This window comes from Drosophila santomea, chromosome 3L (assembly GCF_016746245.2).
Source record: "Drosophila santomea strain STO CAGO 1482 chromosome 3L, Prin_Dsan_1.1, whole genome shotgun sequence".
Taxonomy (NCBI): Eukaryota; Metazoa; Arthropoda; class Insecta; order Diptera; family Drosophilidae; genus Drosophila; species Drosophila santomea.
Window position 1 is genome coordinate 3,358,480 of NC_053018.2, and position 15,317 is coordinate 3,373,796.

At 44.2% G+C, this 15,317-nt stretch overlaps 2 protein-coding genes across 3 annotated transcripts; one reads left to right on the plus strand and one right to left on the minus strand.

Annotated features, from left to right (window-relative positions):
- Positions 1 to 96: 96 nt before the first annotated feature.
- Positions 97 to 13,046, minus strand: LOC120448764. Its single transcript, XM_039630950.1, is given in 6 exon segments — positions 97 to 1,889; positions 2,027 to 2,222; positions 2,286 to 2,493; positions 3,337 to 3,498; positions 7,220 to 7,833; positions 12,845 to 13,046. Coding segments are annotated over 5 exon segments (1,440 nt in total). The 5' UTR covers positions 7,412 to 7,833; positions 12,845 to 13,046; the 3' UTR covers positions 97 to 1,207.
- A 541-nt stretch (positions 13,047 to 13,587) lies between these two features.
- Positions 13,588 to 15,314, plus strand: LOC120448218 (LETM1 domain-containing protein 1). 2 transcript variants are annotated; one of them, XM_039630108.2, is made up of 4 exons: positions 13,588 to 13,823; positions 13,874 to 14,458; positions 14,523 to 14,811; positions 14,874 to 15,314. In XM_039630108.2, exons 1-4 carry the CDS (start codon positions 13,732 to 13,734, stop codon positions 15,210 to 15,212), a joined length of 1,305 nt encoding a protein of 434 aa, XP_039486042.1. In that variant the 5' UTR covers positions 13,588 to 13,731; the 3' UTR covers positions 15,213 to 15,314. The 2 variants fall into 2 exon arrangements, with proteins under 2 accessions (XP_039486042.1, XP_039486043.1); XM_039630109.2 differs by having other exon boundaries at positions 13,880 to 14,458.
- The last annotated feature ends 3 nt before the right edge of the window (positions 15,315 to 15,317 follow it).

Consider the following 15,317-nt stretch of genomic DNA (forward strand, 5'->3'; position numbering starts at 1 on the left):
GAGTACTGAGGAGCTGCCCAGCGATCGGGTAGCAAACGGCACCGGAATTCGGATGACGGATGTTCCAGGGCCATCTATACGACTTTCCAAAGCCTACAGCGATTTAAAGAGAGAATTTACTTTAGTTTCGTTTTATTAGTTTCCATACTCAGCATAATCATTTAGGTACAATTCGTTCATTAGGTATAATACTGCTTAACATTTGAGACACCAACTAGACACAGACACCATTTTTTTTGTGGTAACGCACATACATGGGTATATTTCGATTTAGCTACTATTTGTTTATTTAGTAGATATCAGTATACATATTCCGGTATATAAAATAACAATGGCTATCGAACGTCCTCTATCGTAACTCACTGCGACAATTCTTGTACTTATTGTATGTGTAAATCCAAATCGACCTTTTGCTTGGGTTGCCGCTGCCTCGGGATATGTTTCAGTTTGAATGGCTTCAGATTCGATTCCTTTCGCTTGGTGGGGTGTGGTTTGCGGTTCGCAGTTCGCAGTTCGATGCGATACAATATGCAGTTGACAAATAGATATAGATATATGTAGGCTTTAGGTCTATATAGTTGAAGTTCAAGTGGGGTGGGGCAAGAGGGGTCGCGTATTCAACAGAGACTAGCGTAAACTTTGAAGGAGTGCAACAATCTAGGGGTGCGCAGAGCACAGAAGAGGCACATTAGTTATTCGAGTTATTTGAGCAACAGTAGCATAGAGACTAGAGTGTTAGACAGCTGTGAGTACCCAAGATGCTTGGTACTCTGCGGTACTTAAAGAGTCATCCCAAGCCAGCTCTTTTAAGCCTGGCTTTAGTTCTGTACAAGAGGGTGGAACTCCTAACACTTTCCATTACATCATTATATATATAATCATATGTACAATTATATTATTTTTACCTTCAAGTTCCTAACAATTCTTAGCTTTAACCTTTACACACCAAAGTTAAGACTTTTAAGACTTCTAAATTTGATTTATTTTGTGCCCTTCATATTTAAAATAACTCGATCTGCTTACCAACATTTAAAATAACTCGATCTGCTTACCAAAACTGCGAATAATTTAGATACTTTTTTATGGAATATTAGAAAGAAGATAATCGCTTCAAAGGTATAAAACAGTTCCACCCTGTTGTACAAGCGATATAAAAACCCGATCCGAACAACCTTACGTTCAGTGCGACCAAATCTTAGAGTGGCAATCACAAAATCGTGGTCACTGTAACGGGTAAGCCATCGGCATTCACGGCGTGCTCCGTCTGCACACGGGTGCCAAAGCTCTCCACGCTGGTGGCCTTGCTGAGATCGATGGCGGGCACATCCTCATCGTAGTCGGAGGCCAGCTCCTCCTCGGCCAGGTAGCTGCACTTGGTGCTGGGCACCGCCACCGATTTCGCCTGGTGCGACTGCTCCTGGTCGTGGTAGAAGTGGGTGCGGTCCATGTAGATGATACCGTCATCCGTGTCGTCGTCCGTGTGGCAAACCGGATAGTGTCCATAGCCCGCCTCGCACTGGTACGGATTCGACTTGACGTGCACATTCCGGCAGCTACCGCCGCAGTTGTGATGGCTCTCGGCATCGCCGCCATTGGCGCCATAGCACTGCCCGCGGTGCAGCGAGTGACCCACCGAGTGGCCATGGGCATTCAGTTGACCCACACCAGCCGCACTGCTGGAGTGGGCCACTGACTGCTAGATGTGCGAGTGGGAGCGGGCTATGGAGAGCGAGTAGGGACTGAGGTCCTTCTGGATGCGCATGGAGTCGTAGATGGGGAACTCGCAGCACAGGATGAACTTCAGGGCACTGGGCACCTCCACGTAGACGGCAGGTGGCACTGGTATCAGCGGCGAGGTGGAGGCTTTGTACTTCCGGTACTCCAGTTGGCTGCAAAAGGCCAGTTTGGAATAATAAATCACTTCACTAATAGACAGGCCTGTAATTTATTTATGAACTACTAAAAGCCAATTATCTACTGTTAGTGTAATGGGGTATACTAGATACGCTGATATATTTGAACTTACTCTTTGTACTTCTCGTCGGCACTGCGTTCGCGAAGGGGAATCCCCGACAAAAAGAGGATGATCATCGTGGTGAAAATGGGCGAGGCAATCGCCACCCACTCGTGGCCACTGATCACGTTCAGCGATATGGCAAAGATGCCCCACCAGATGACCACTTCGCCAAAGTAGTTCGGATGCCGCGACACGCTCCACAGTCCTATTCAATTTCCAACCCATTGTAAATTAAATATATATTATAGTATTATAATTCCTAGCTCACCATCATTGCAGAACTTGCCCTGATTGGCGGGATCCTGGCGGAAGGAGAACTTCTGCAGATCCGCATAGGTCTCCGCCAGCAAGCCCACGATGAACATGCCCGTGCCCGTGGAGTCCAGTGTGGTCATGGTCTTTGGAGCACGCGGCTGCGAGTGGCGCGGTGAATTGATTATTATTACGGGCAGTGACACAATATACACCCAAACGGCCTAAGGAAAGAACATGAATTAGCAATTACTTTATGTTTCAAAAACTAGTGCTTTTGCAATATATATTTAAGGATTTTTGAGTCCTCGTAAATAGCATACACCTTTTAGCACTTATCCAACTTCTCGATCAACCCAGAAGTTATATAGCCAAAGTGGCCATTTATAAATAAATGCAAATGGACCAGGCGAATTTCCATTGCGGCAGTTATGCTCAGATTGCAATGGCAGTATTTCAACTGGCAACAAGTGATTGGAATTCGGGTGAAATGGGAAATAAATGAAGACAAAACGATGGCAGGACATGCCACATGCAGCACGCCAACGCCAATGGCCATGCCACTGGCAATGCCAATGCCATGGACTGCAACCACCACCCACTTGGCAGCCAACCGCCCACTTAGCCACCAGCCATCAGCTATCAACCACCCAACCATCCAACCACCCAACCCACCGATCCACTTAACGTTTAGCTGGTGTCGCCCACATGTGTCATGTCACTCTGTCGGAGAGAATGGGGTTTTAATTGTTCGTCGGCAGGGGTCTGGATCTGGGTATGGGTGTTGTGCCTCTGGTTCTGGGCCAGGTTCTGGGCCACATTGAGATTACAATGTCGAGCTCGAATGGACGGACGACAGGTGCTGAAATATGAAATATTCAAAACCTTTGGGCGCGTGTCAATTAGTGACAGTTTGATTGATTTTCCACCAGCAAGTTGAAGGTTCTGTCATTGAGCGTCGAATTGAAAAGTGGCTGACGCAACCAATTTTTCTCTGGCCCCTCCGCCCGTCCAACCAACCAACCAACCAACCAACCACCAACCATTCAAGTCCCAGCGGAACTCACCTGGAAGGTCCAGAAGACCGCGTAGCGAATGATGTTGCGGCGGGTATCCTCGAACTGCTTGTCGCGGCCCAGCTTCACGATCCGATATAGGAGGTATCCCGATAGTCGAGCGCCCCACAGGCAAACGAAGAGCGTGACCATCAGCTGGCGACTATCGTAGGCCTGGAACGAGGATTTATAACTATAGGTTAACTACCAAGAGATTTAATAGGTGTTTACTGCTAGTAAAATGTCTAAGAATAAAGTTAAGATCTCAATAGGGTAATATCAATGCACAGCAGCTATGTAATCTGTATGCTAAATATTCCTTCAGCTTATACATTCCTTAAATCCTTAAACTTTACATTGATCTTTACCTTTATTTTACATATTGCTATATCTTATATATTCCTTCATCTTATACTATACACCTTCATACCTTACCTTACATATTCCTTTATCTTACTTATTCCTTTTTACTGACGTTAAATATTTATTTTATAAATTAATCCATTTTCATTCTATTACATAGGCTTTCAAAGCTTCAAGGAGTTGGCTAAAATAGTAAAGTTGTGCCTGAGCAATAAACTGGCGATAAACTGCTGGTTGAATCAGCAGCTCCACTTGCAATAAACATTTACTATCTGCCATTTAGACGAATGAGAAATATTTGGGCGGCAATTGAGGAAGGCTCTGGTAAAGTTAAAGTTCAAGGCTGAGCTGTTATCCTTGGACAGGAAGGCGCACTCGTAACTATTTTGATATCTCCACAATAGCAATATACCTAGGGTATACCGCCATTCGTGCACACACTTCTCTAAAGCGTTGGAAAATTCATTGGCCAACGAGCAATTTGCACGAATTTTCCCTTTTTGCGCGCTCAAAGTCGAATTTTCTTGTACTTTTTGCTGCGATATTTTATTTTACAAAACCACTTTCGGTGGTCATGCAAATTTTGCATAAATAAAGCGAAAGCGAAAGCGCAGCACGCACGAGTGCCAGCGGCTCTATGCTCCTGCGCCCTGGACAAAATGGACACGGGGCAGCCTGGTTTGTGGGTTTCTTGGTTTGTTGGTTGGTTGGTTCAATAATGAATGAGTCGACTGCACTTTGCATATTTATAAACGCCATTGACGGCCGAACTGAATCAGAAATGCATTCCGCATGGAGGAGGAGTCGTCAAGCGACGTCATGGTAAATGCAGGAAAAATTGTTAAATTGCTTTGTCAATGGCAGCGAATGTGCGGCCTGGTTCATGACCGTAACCGTAACCCGTAACCGTAACCAAAGTCACTGGCAGGACGAGGTCATTGTTGGTTGGAAGGGCATTTTTATTGGAGGATAGAGGTTGAAGGAAGGCGCCCCCTTCAAACAGTTGATAGTTTAATGGGCTTGTCGTAGCGCAGGGCGAACTTGATTGCCCATTTAGTCGATTGATTGAGCTGCCTTCCCCAGCCAAGGGGCTTAAGCTATTTTATCGCTCGATTTATTAAGCGACTCTGAACGGCGATAAACCATCGACGGGCGACTGCATGAGGCGGCAGTAAAGCATTTTTATGGCCATCACAGCACAGCTGCATGGTGCAATATAGCAATAGTGCAATATAGCAATAGAGCAATAGTGCAGTACATGCAACAACGGCCACAAGCAATGGCAGCACTTCCGTTTCCGCTCGACGTCCTGCGACCGCCATTTTTCCCCTCCCCCTCCATCTCCTTCCACAACAAGGATTTAAATAAATTTTGCATTGCCAACTTAATTCGAGCCGAGAGCGGCCATTTAATTTTAATTTACGATCGATAGCCAATCCGTTAACGCCACATAAATGTGGCAACAGAAATTAATTGAACTACATCCATTGCTGTAGAATTAATGCTTCAATACTTACTTCTATGTTTATTTTGCGAGTGGGAGGACACATGAAATGCACATAAATGTGTTTTGCGGTCAAAGGAACAATGCATTTTGTTTATTATTGCACACACGCGTGTGTTTGGCCAGCAAAAAGCAACCAAAATTCCAAGAAATAATTCATTTCTCAATTTGTATGTGTGTTGTCAGGGGCGAATTGCTTTAAACCCTTAACCAGATTTCATGGCCCATAGACATAAAGTAAATCGATACATTGGGTGACGTTTAAAAACGAAAACAGGACGAAAAGGTTTTAAGGCCTTTGTTTCATGAAGAGGTCCTTCAAGCGTACCGTATTTTATTATATTATATTTTACAGATATATCTTCATTGAGCTCGTTTCAAGAGGCTATAATGTTTCATTTAAATTATATTAAAACCATCTAGATAAGCGGGATAATGAAGCAGATAACTGCGTTTAATGAACACTGAAAATTGAAACCGAAATAATTTCGTATCTCACATTTAACTGGATAATTGGGATAATGTTAATTAAACCGTTTTTTTATGTTTTATTAATAGCAATATTCAATATTAAGTATATTTAAAGAGCATTGCAGATGTTAAATGATATTTTGTTTAAATGGTTTAAAAATAATGTTTACTTCAAAAAGAAAGTGCTATACATGCAGTGCTCTTTAATTGCCTGCAGATACTAATTAAGGTGAACATAATTTTCCACTTTGGTGCCGTGCTAATGAGCGGTAAAACAGCGAAATTGGCCATCAATTGGGATTAATCAATGGCAGTGGCTGATTTCAATCGTTTGGCTTTCTCTTTCGCTTTCCTGCGGATTCGAGCTGCTTTTGGCCGCAAATAGCCTTAGTTAGCTGCTTAGGCAGCGTGTTAGCCTGGCGGAAGGACATGCCGACAGACAGATTGAGGACCCTCACGATGCCAAGGTCATGCTCAGCCAGAAGGAGACCAATGTATGTACACATGTGTGTAAGTATGTGCCAGCTGCATCTATGCACCAGCTACTAGATTCTAGCTACCAGCTATCAGTTACCAGCTACCAGTTACCAGAGACCAGCTACAGCAACTACAAGTAAAGCAGAAACAACAAACGGAACAACGAGGAACAACAGCTGAAATGTGCGCCTCGATGGGCGGGTGGGCGTAACCTTTTGTTTGTCGGCAATGGATGTTTGCCTCTGTATGCGTTGATGTCTGTATCTGTGTCTATATATGTATCTGTGTCTGTGTCTGTATCTGTGTCTGTGTCTGTGTTTGTATCTGTGTCTGTGGCTGTGACTGCGTGCGTATGCAAAACTCAGTTTTCAATGTCAGCAGCCGAAGCCACCAGAGTCCCAAAACCAAGCACCACCCATCAACCACCCACCACCCACAAGAGCAGCCCCTTTACGCCCAGTTGGGTGACTTGTTTATGGACACGCTTCAAGTTCACAGAATTTAATTTTGCTAACAAAAAAAGAGAACGGACGATGGAAAAGCAACGAGCTATTAAACAAAATAAAGCAAATGGCACATAAATTATGCATCGTTCAAATTTTAACTATAGCAATAAATTATGCGCATATCAGATGTCATATAAATGGAGCTTTTAATTGGAAAGCAATTCATAGCATTTTTTCTGTCACCGAAATTGGTTTCCAGTTATTGGGTATTTATTATTGGCATTCTGAAAAAAACGCTATTTTTCGCGCAAATTTGGCTGAGTAAAATTTATATAATAACCAATTCATTATTTTTTGATGTTTAATAATTTTTTACGCAAGACTGAGTTTGAATTATTGCATTGCTGCAGTAGACTTGACTTCATGTATTTCCTTTTTCCCTATTACTTATTAAATGAATTACTTAATAAATTACTTACTTAAAATTTACTTAATAAATTTGTATCCTAAAGTCTCAAAAAAATTTAAAATAAATGCATTTAAAAACCTACAAATAAATCAGCATTTTACAATTTAACTAGCAAACTTGTAATACCACAAATGCTTAACTTTATATACCCTAATTTTTACGTACCTTTGAAGGCCGATCAATTTGGCCGAGAAAGAAAGTGAGCAGGGAGATGATGATGAAGTTCACGCCGCCGGCAAAGTCCGTCAGCTTGTCCATTTGGAGCACGGAGTTGATCAGGAAGAAGACCAACTGCAGACTGCCCACCACGATGGCGCTGATGGCGAAGTGATCGTAGTCCAGTACATTTACGGTCATTGTTGCGGCGCTCTGCTTTCACCTTTCACCTTTCACCCAGCCAGACAGGCTTTCACCCAATCCGGTCTCTTTGTGGACGTGTCGGCAACAGGTTCTGTTCCTCCAGCACCTGACCCACCTGCTCCTCCTGCTTCTCCTTCCCTTGGCTGTTCTTTAATATTGCAAAATGTTGTGCCTTCACATCGCTTCATCCACACCTAGCCAAAGTCGCCTCCGAACTGGTTTCTGTGTGTGTGTGCCACTCCCACCGCCCACTGGGCTTTACATGCTGTGGTGGGTGGCTCACTGGTTGGGTGGATGTGGTGGGTGGTGGATGGTGGTCTGTGGCGTTGGCCGCCTGCCAAAGAGTCGCTGTCTGCTTTTTTGGGAAGCCGCTTGTTGATTACGTATTTATGTGATGATTGTTTATATTGGGGTCGCCTCTGCAAAGCGCAATAAATAATGCAATTTGTATTTGCTGTGGCAGCTGCAAGTTATTTGCTAAATGAAAACTTAATTCAATTTCCCGCGCTCAGCGGCACGCTAAGAGCATCACCCCCAACCCCACTTCTAGCCACGAAGAAGCCACAGTTTACCCCTCATGCCACAGCTTTGTAAGCAAATTTGAGTGAAACCACCTCGATATGGCAACAGTCTCAAGCCTCGTTTGTGCGAATCTGTGTGCATTGAGCTGGCAAATCGCTGGCGAAACGGAGACTAGAGCCATATGCCATCTTGGCCAGGGGTGTGGATATGGAAACTTTCCTGGGGGTTTTAAGCCATTCACACAGCACTTAAAAATGGTACACAAACATATATGTAAGCCACACTTATGCGGATTTTTTTAAAACCTTTAATGAGCTAAATGAATAAATCCACTTGCGGTCTGAAGTGGCAAATCAAAAGACTAATCGAATTATGCAGAAGTCAAGCCATCAAATGGGTGCACACACTGAAGTATCAAGGAATCAAAGAGGCTTATGCACCCCCTTTAGTAAAATCCCGCTTAAGTCACTGGTGCTGACTTTAAGTGTCTGCCGGAATGTTTTATATGGCACATACTTGAGCTGGCTGGTTTAACTTCTTGAGCCTTTATTTGCCCCTTGGTCTTGACTGCATTTGCACAGCACTTCCTTTGGGCATCCTCGACTATCCAAATATATCCCCACACACACACGCAGTTGGCTCTTCAGAGATCCTTATTTGGGCAACATTTCCAGCCTGCATTTATAATTAACTTGGCTATCTAGGATGCATAGTGGCTATAGTTTATAGTGCTTTTGGCGGTGGACAACCGCAGGACATTGATTTTCGGAGCGTGGGCTTTGACATGGGGAAGCTGGGCAAAATTTACTGATGACGGATTAGCTGCGGTTGAAATGCCCACTGAAATGTTTTGATTGTGCTGTGCAACTCAATTAAATGTACATTTTTACGGCTTATTTCAGAGATTTAAATATTCAATTGATGCACTCAAGGCTTTTAAATAATTACCCCTTTTGGCCCATTTCAGCTCACTTTAAAAAGTTATGAAACTTTCACGTGCTCAAGCGTTTTTCCTTTATTTAGAAATCTGAAGACGCTTTTAAAAGTTTACTCTTGACGGGATAAACTTCACTTGGAATTAATGTTACTGCTTCGCAATTAAAAAGTTTCGTTGTTCGTTTCTATTAAGACATTCAATTGGATTTTATTCTCTGCAGTGCTGCTCCTTAATAATTTAACCGGAAAATAAAGTTTGTGGCAGCTGTCGGAACTTTTAACCGCCAATAAGTTTTGCTATACGTGTAGTAGTCCGCATTTTAAATTAATTTTTACGCCATAACGAAGCCTCTATTTTCCAACAAATTAGGGAAAATGCGGTATGAGTTCTATAAAATTAAAATGGTATTTAATTTAATTTCGAATTTGCTCCTAATGATTTCTTAATAGCATTGCCATTTGCCAGAATTTCCTATTCATTTATGCGCTTTTTGCGCCATAGTAATTGCTATTTGGGTAATTACATTTCGGCTTTGCAATCAAGTGTGAAATTAGCAAATTTGTGGACGAAGAAGAATTTTGAAAATGTGAATTACGCCTTTCCTCCTTCCTAATTGCCGATGTCGGACACACAAACTGAAGCCAAGCTAATTCTATTCGCGCGACTTGCTTGCAAGTTGCAATCCTCCGGAGGGCCCATAAAAGTAGGCAATGCTTTTTGTGCCTCGCATTCTTGCCAAAGAAATGCATCAGCGTTGCACATTCATTAAAGCAACACCCGCGGCGCATTCAAGGCCCAAAAACAAAGGCGGCAACAGTGTTAAACTCGTGCCACCTGCAAAGGCAAAAGAAAAGGAAAATGGAAAAACACCTCAGTGTATGCAAATGTGTAGTCAGTCAGCTGTGCTGTTGCCACTTGGCTTGCCCCTTGCTCGCTGTCGTTGTCATTGTTGCTGTTGTTTGTGTTACTTTGAGCTCCGGATGCACAGAGAAAAATGCTAAGCATCAAATAAGAAATGCATTTCAAAATAAATTACACAGCTATTTTATTATATTTACTATATGTATAGACATTCAATTCAACTTTAGGCAGACAATCTTTTGGAGTACAGTTCAAAGCTTTAGTTGCCTGTTTGTCAGCCTAGAGATGCCTTATTTTTTTGCAGTGCACCTAGCATTGCTTGGCAACGCGTGGCAGGGTCGCCGGAGTGCGGGGCAATCCGGGCGGACAGGGGTTATTCGTAGCCGCAAGACATTGACAAGGTGTCTGCCAGGCTGTCGCTCACACTCACCGCAACTCACTGCAGTTGCTTGTTGTTTTCCCTGGGCTGTGTTCCTAGTATCACAGCGAGTGTGAGTGAGAGGTGTGTGTGTGTTTGTGTGTGGCAAAGCTCAGGAGTGAATTTGCATATGCGGCTAGGAGCCCGATGCCCGAAGCCCGATTTCCCCCACATTTCACATTCCACACCCTGCACCCTGGAAGCGAATAGTTTTTCCCCAAGCTGTGCCCACTTTTAAACGCATTTTCGCGTGCTTTGCATTTTTCGCCAGCGTCGTTTGCCATTGTCGCCACCTTCTTGCGGGCATTAAGGAATGGCAACGATGCACTTTTCCCCCACAATTGAACAAGAAAAGCCATTTTCCATGGGGTTTGCGGCTAATAATTTTGACAAATCGAATCAGGCGAGCTTCGCTCGTCAATCGAAAGGATTTGTCAGCAAGTGCTGGTGAAAAAAACGAGTTTCGACAACGAAAATCAAAACACTGAACATATTTTCAAGTGTTAGAGTGAATATTTATATAATAACTTACAGAGTAAGTTTATTGTTTTAGGTTGTAGAGTAAGTCTTTTGTTTTAAGTAGCAGAGTAAGTTTTTTGTTTAAAGTTGCCCCAGAAAATATTATTAATAACAAGTGCTTTTAAATTCTTAAGTCTGTAAACTTTAAGATAAGTTTATTTGGCTCAAAGGCAGAGAAGTGGGGATAAAAGTAGTTAGAACCCCTTTATGAGTGGAGTGATTAAAGTGCTAGCTATAGTAAAAGCACAACACGCTAGTTTCACACCTCTTTGCGTGCACTTACATGTGCTTGGCATTAGAGGGAAACAGAACAGATTAAATATAAACCTAAAACTATTACAACACATTTTCCCGGTCGAGCCAAGACAATTCTCGATTTTTCGCGCTCAACTACTATGTATTTTACACCGCAAGTATTTGTTTTCGTGTTTTTGTGTGTGTGTGGCAGTTGGTGGGTTGTAGTGCTCTTGGCACTGAATATTGCAGCCATGTAATGGAATTGGCTGCGGTTCAACGGTGCGTATGATTAACTTTATGGCAGCGGCAAAGCGGAGGACTAAACAACTTCCATTTAGTGAGCAGCAAATTGCCCTGCTGTTCGAAACACCACTTACGTGGCTGCCCGTTTTGCCGTTTATGCTAATTGTTGTCATAGTTTCGGAACTACAGCGTTGACCTTAAAGAGACAGTGGTTATTAGACCAGATTATCCACCAGAATATACGCTTTGTGTTGACCATATTGATTGCCGGGTTGCTGGATGTCTCTAGCAATTAATGGTGTCGAACCTTCACTGCTGGCGACCAAACCTAATTTAATTATACATGTCCGACCGCAATTTGCTGCATCCACATGCAGTTTTGTTCAAGTAATTGAAAATGGAATCACGTTTGCACGTTTAGGCAACATGAATGCTTTGGGGGATAATGGTTTCATTTGCAGTCCTTGATTTGAGATTTTTTGATTTGCGGTTTGAAGGTGATTTAAGATTTGAACGAGGTATATTAGACCAGTTATTTAATATCTTGCAGGGTTTTCAAAGCACATACATTTCTAACCCATCTGGTTTTAGGAAGAACCAATTTAAATAACATGTTTACATAGCTAAACATTTGAAACTCAGCTTCAAATGTGCATTTAGGTTTGGGTGCTTTTCGGAAATTAAAGTTTGCAGAGTGATATCATCTTTGGAAATGTGCTGCTTAGTCTGCTGTCCAATGTTTGGCCATGCCCAAGGATTGTGCTGTGTAATGCAAGGAAATTGTATTCCCTTCGATGGATGTGTATTAAACTTAAATATTCATAAGGTGCAACACAAAGCCGGGCAATTCAATAACGCCGAATCCATATTGAATTGACTGCCAGCGATGGGAGTACTCCATAAATAACGCATTCCGTTGCAAAGATTGGCACTTTATGTAATGCCAGCGAACAAGGCGTGGGAATTGACTTAATATGGCCAGCATGGCAGTACCTTGAACTTCGACAGAGTTTGGCCAAGGACTTTTTCGGACGGCAGCGGCAGCGGACGCGGACAAGGACTTAACGGGTGGTCGCCTGAAGGAATATTGACGTTTTTTCAATTAAACCCGGCCACCAGGCACTTTGTCGGTGGTATTTATGGCGCTCGGTTAGTTCTATTTTTACGCGGAGTGGGGGCAAACAAATGGGTACCAGTGTCAATAGTGTAACTGTAGCTTTTCCAGCTGGCTAAATATACACACAACTATATGTGTGCGCGCATATGCGATATAGCCCATATCCTGTGGCAGATAAATGAGTCGCATAGAAGCTAAGCGCAAAAAACACGCGTACACACACGCACAGTACGCTCACATACACACTCGCACATACACACACACACTCACGCACACACACAAGCACACACGTGCTTAGAAAGAGACATTAGAGAGTGTCTTGCGGGTAAGTTGGTCCGCCTTTTTCCGCTTTTCCGCTTTTCTCAGCGCTGACACAAGTGAAAAGTCAAGCAAGTTGGACACGCGCTAAGTTTTACAATTTCCCGCTGAAGGTCTCGACGCCCCCTTTTCCGGCCCCCCTTTTTCGACCCCCTCCTCCCCCGTTCAACACTGCTGTCGACCTGCCAAACAACTAACGCACATTTCCGTTTCCGCTTATGCCACAAAATGGCCAAAAGTGGCCTGGTGATTAGTTACGATTTTTTTCCCGTTTGTTTCCTGCCGCTCTAACGCTTAATTTTTCTCCTTGTTGCCGCGCTGGCCTCTGGTTTTGATTGCTTTCAATGCCTTATTTTTTGCTTCTCGATTGCAGCCAGCATCTACGAGGCGAAAACAAACACACCAGCCGCCGCCAGTTTTCTGGCCAACGGAAGGGACTCGAGCAACCGACGCAACAGACGACTCCGGGTGGACTGAAATCCACTTTCTCTTCTCCCGCAGCAGCAGCGCAATTTCTGCAGCCCGCCGAGAGAAAGCCTTTCTCTGTGAAGCAGTGTGCACTGCTTGCTGAGCGGAGGGTGCCAACGATTTGAATTTCCTGCATGTTTATGTTTTTAGAATAATTAATAAACAAATTATATACAATTAATCGTAAATTAATGTTATTTACAATTTATAGCTATTTTTTAATACCAACGTACATATTACCAAATCACATCTTTCGGCTTAGCTTGTTATTGGAAACCCACAATTTGTGAGTATAGCTTTTGAGAATTTATAATTAAGAGTTTCCCTAATAAGTGTTGCACTACAAAAATTAAATTAAACAAATAACAAAGATACAAAATTTCAAAAAAAAAAGGAAACTTAACTCACCTTCGTTAAGTAAAAGCAGTATTTCCTGGGCCACAACGTTCGTTAAGCTGTATAGGTTCGCGCATTCGCTAATCGCTGGTACGTGGGCTCGCTAAACGTGGAAGCAGCTCTGTTTGTGTGCCATCTCTAGTTCAACAGCTGTTCAAATCGAGGAAATCGTAATTGCTCCTTGCATTTTTTTATTTTTGTGGGCAACTCCTGCATTGGAGTCGGCGGTTGCGTAATAACGCGCCTCTACCTGGTTTCTGGCTGCCACTTGGAGTTGCAGCATGGCGTTGGCGCTGCGCGTGGCCCGTTTCGCCACGATTCCGGCCAACTGTTGGCCCCGCGATCGCCGGCGACTGTTACACCTGTGCGGCAGGTGAGTGGTTGACCCCAATTATCAATCAGCATTAAAATTCAATTACCCAGCGCCAGTGATAAGAGGCCAACAGCGCTCTGCAGCAGGAACTACGCAACGAAACCCGAGGCTGCGGCACCACCGCAAATCAAGCGAAATGTGGCCGCCGAGATAACCAGCGTGGGCAAGGTCATCTACGAAACGGGCTGGGATGCTAACAAGCCCATGGAGAAGCCAAAGGCGCAGTCCAGCCAATCGTCGTGCCCGCCGCCGCCCAAGAAACCCGACGACGAGAAGCGCAAGGAGCTGGACACTGTGAAATCGAAGCGGGATCAGATGAGAGACAACATGCAGGACTACATATTCACGCGGTACTTCAACTATGTGAAGAACTACGACAAAGTGCTCGAAAAGAACTTTCCCAAGGCCATGCAGCTGTACAGGGTGTTCTTCGATGGCGTCAAGGACTTCTTTGGCGACATGAAGCGTTTCCTGAAGATCGCCCGCATTGCCAATGATTCGCCACAAGGCATCAGAGCACTGAATCGCCAGGAGCTGGAGCTGTACATGCAGATGCCGCGGGACATGATGAAGGTGGCACCGGCTCTGATTGGCTGCTCCCTGCCCATGGTGGGCTATGCGTTCTTTCCCCTCGTGTAAGATATGCGTTACTCTCTTGCACTCTTGGAATGTTTAATACATCGAATTGTTTATTGCCAGCTTTTATTACCCCCGCTCCTTTCTCACTGCCCATTTCTGGACCCCGCAGCAGCGCTCCGAGTTCCAGAGTTACTACATGAAGCGCCGATTGGGCAACAACAAGGATGTCTTTCGCTGCCTGCAGGCCAAGCTCAAAGCGACGGCATCGCATCCCAAGCACTCGGCCTTCGCTGAAATCCTGGGGCAGCTGGGCAGCGGCACACATCCCACGCCTGAGATGCTCATCGATGTTAAGGACATATTTGCCGATGGACCCTACTCCTTGCTGGGAATGTCGCGGAAGCACGTTGTACGTTTAAACAGACAAATGTTGTGCAGCTTTAGAGCATATCGCTAATTTATACGTTCCAGAGAAACCTAGTCAACCTTCATGGACTGCCCAGCAGCATCTTCAAGCGACATCGCCTTCACGAGCACGCCTTCCTGGTGCACTACATGGACCAGGCCATAACCCGCGAGGGTGGAGTTCACAACCTGACACCGGATGCTCTGCGCTACTCCTGCTATCTGCGCGGATTGAATCCGGACAGCCTAAGCAGCGAGGCTATGATCGAGTGGCTGCGGAAGTGGGTCAAGGTGTCCACGTCGATACAAGGCGAACATATCACTCTGTTCCTGCACTTGCCCATCCTGCTGGGCTACAACCATCCCAACAACTGGAAGACCATCTACGGCAAGTGCCCCACTTGAGCGGGGTCCTGGTCGTTAGCTATTCGGTAGACTGTGCTTTAAAGATTGGACTGTTAAGATCATTTTGTTTCTTGAGAGCAAATAAAAACGTTAAACCACAAATAG

What these genes read in the sequence shown, in the direction of transcription:
- LOC120448218 (XM_039630108.2), top strand. Translation starts at nt 13,732, where the DNA reads ATGGCGTTGGCGCTGCGCGTGGCCCGTTTCGCCACGATTCCGGCCAAC. An exon ending in CTGTTACACCTGTGCGGCAG is followed by an intron (nt 13,824 to 13,873) that starts GTGAGTGGTTGA and finishes TCAATTACCCAG; the next exon opens with CGCCAGTGATAAGAGGCCAA. An exon ending in TATGCGTTCTTTCCCCTCGT is followed by an intron (nt 14,459 to 14,522) that starts GTAAGATATGCG and finishes GTTTATTGCCAG; the next exon opens with CTTTTATTACCCCCGCTCCT.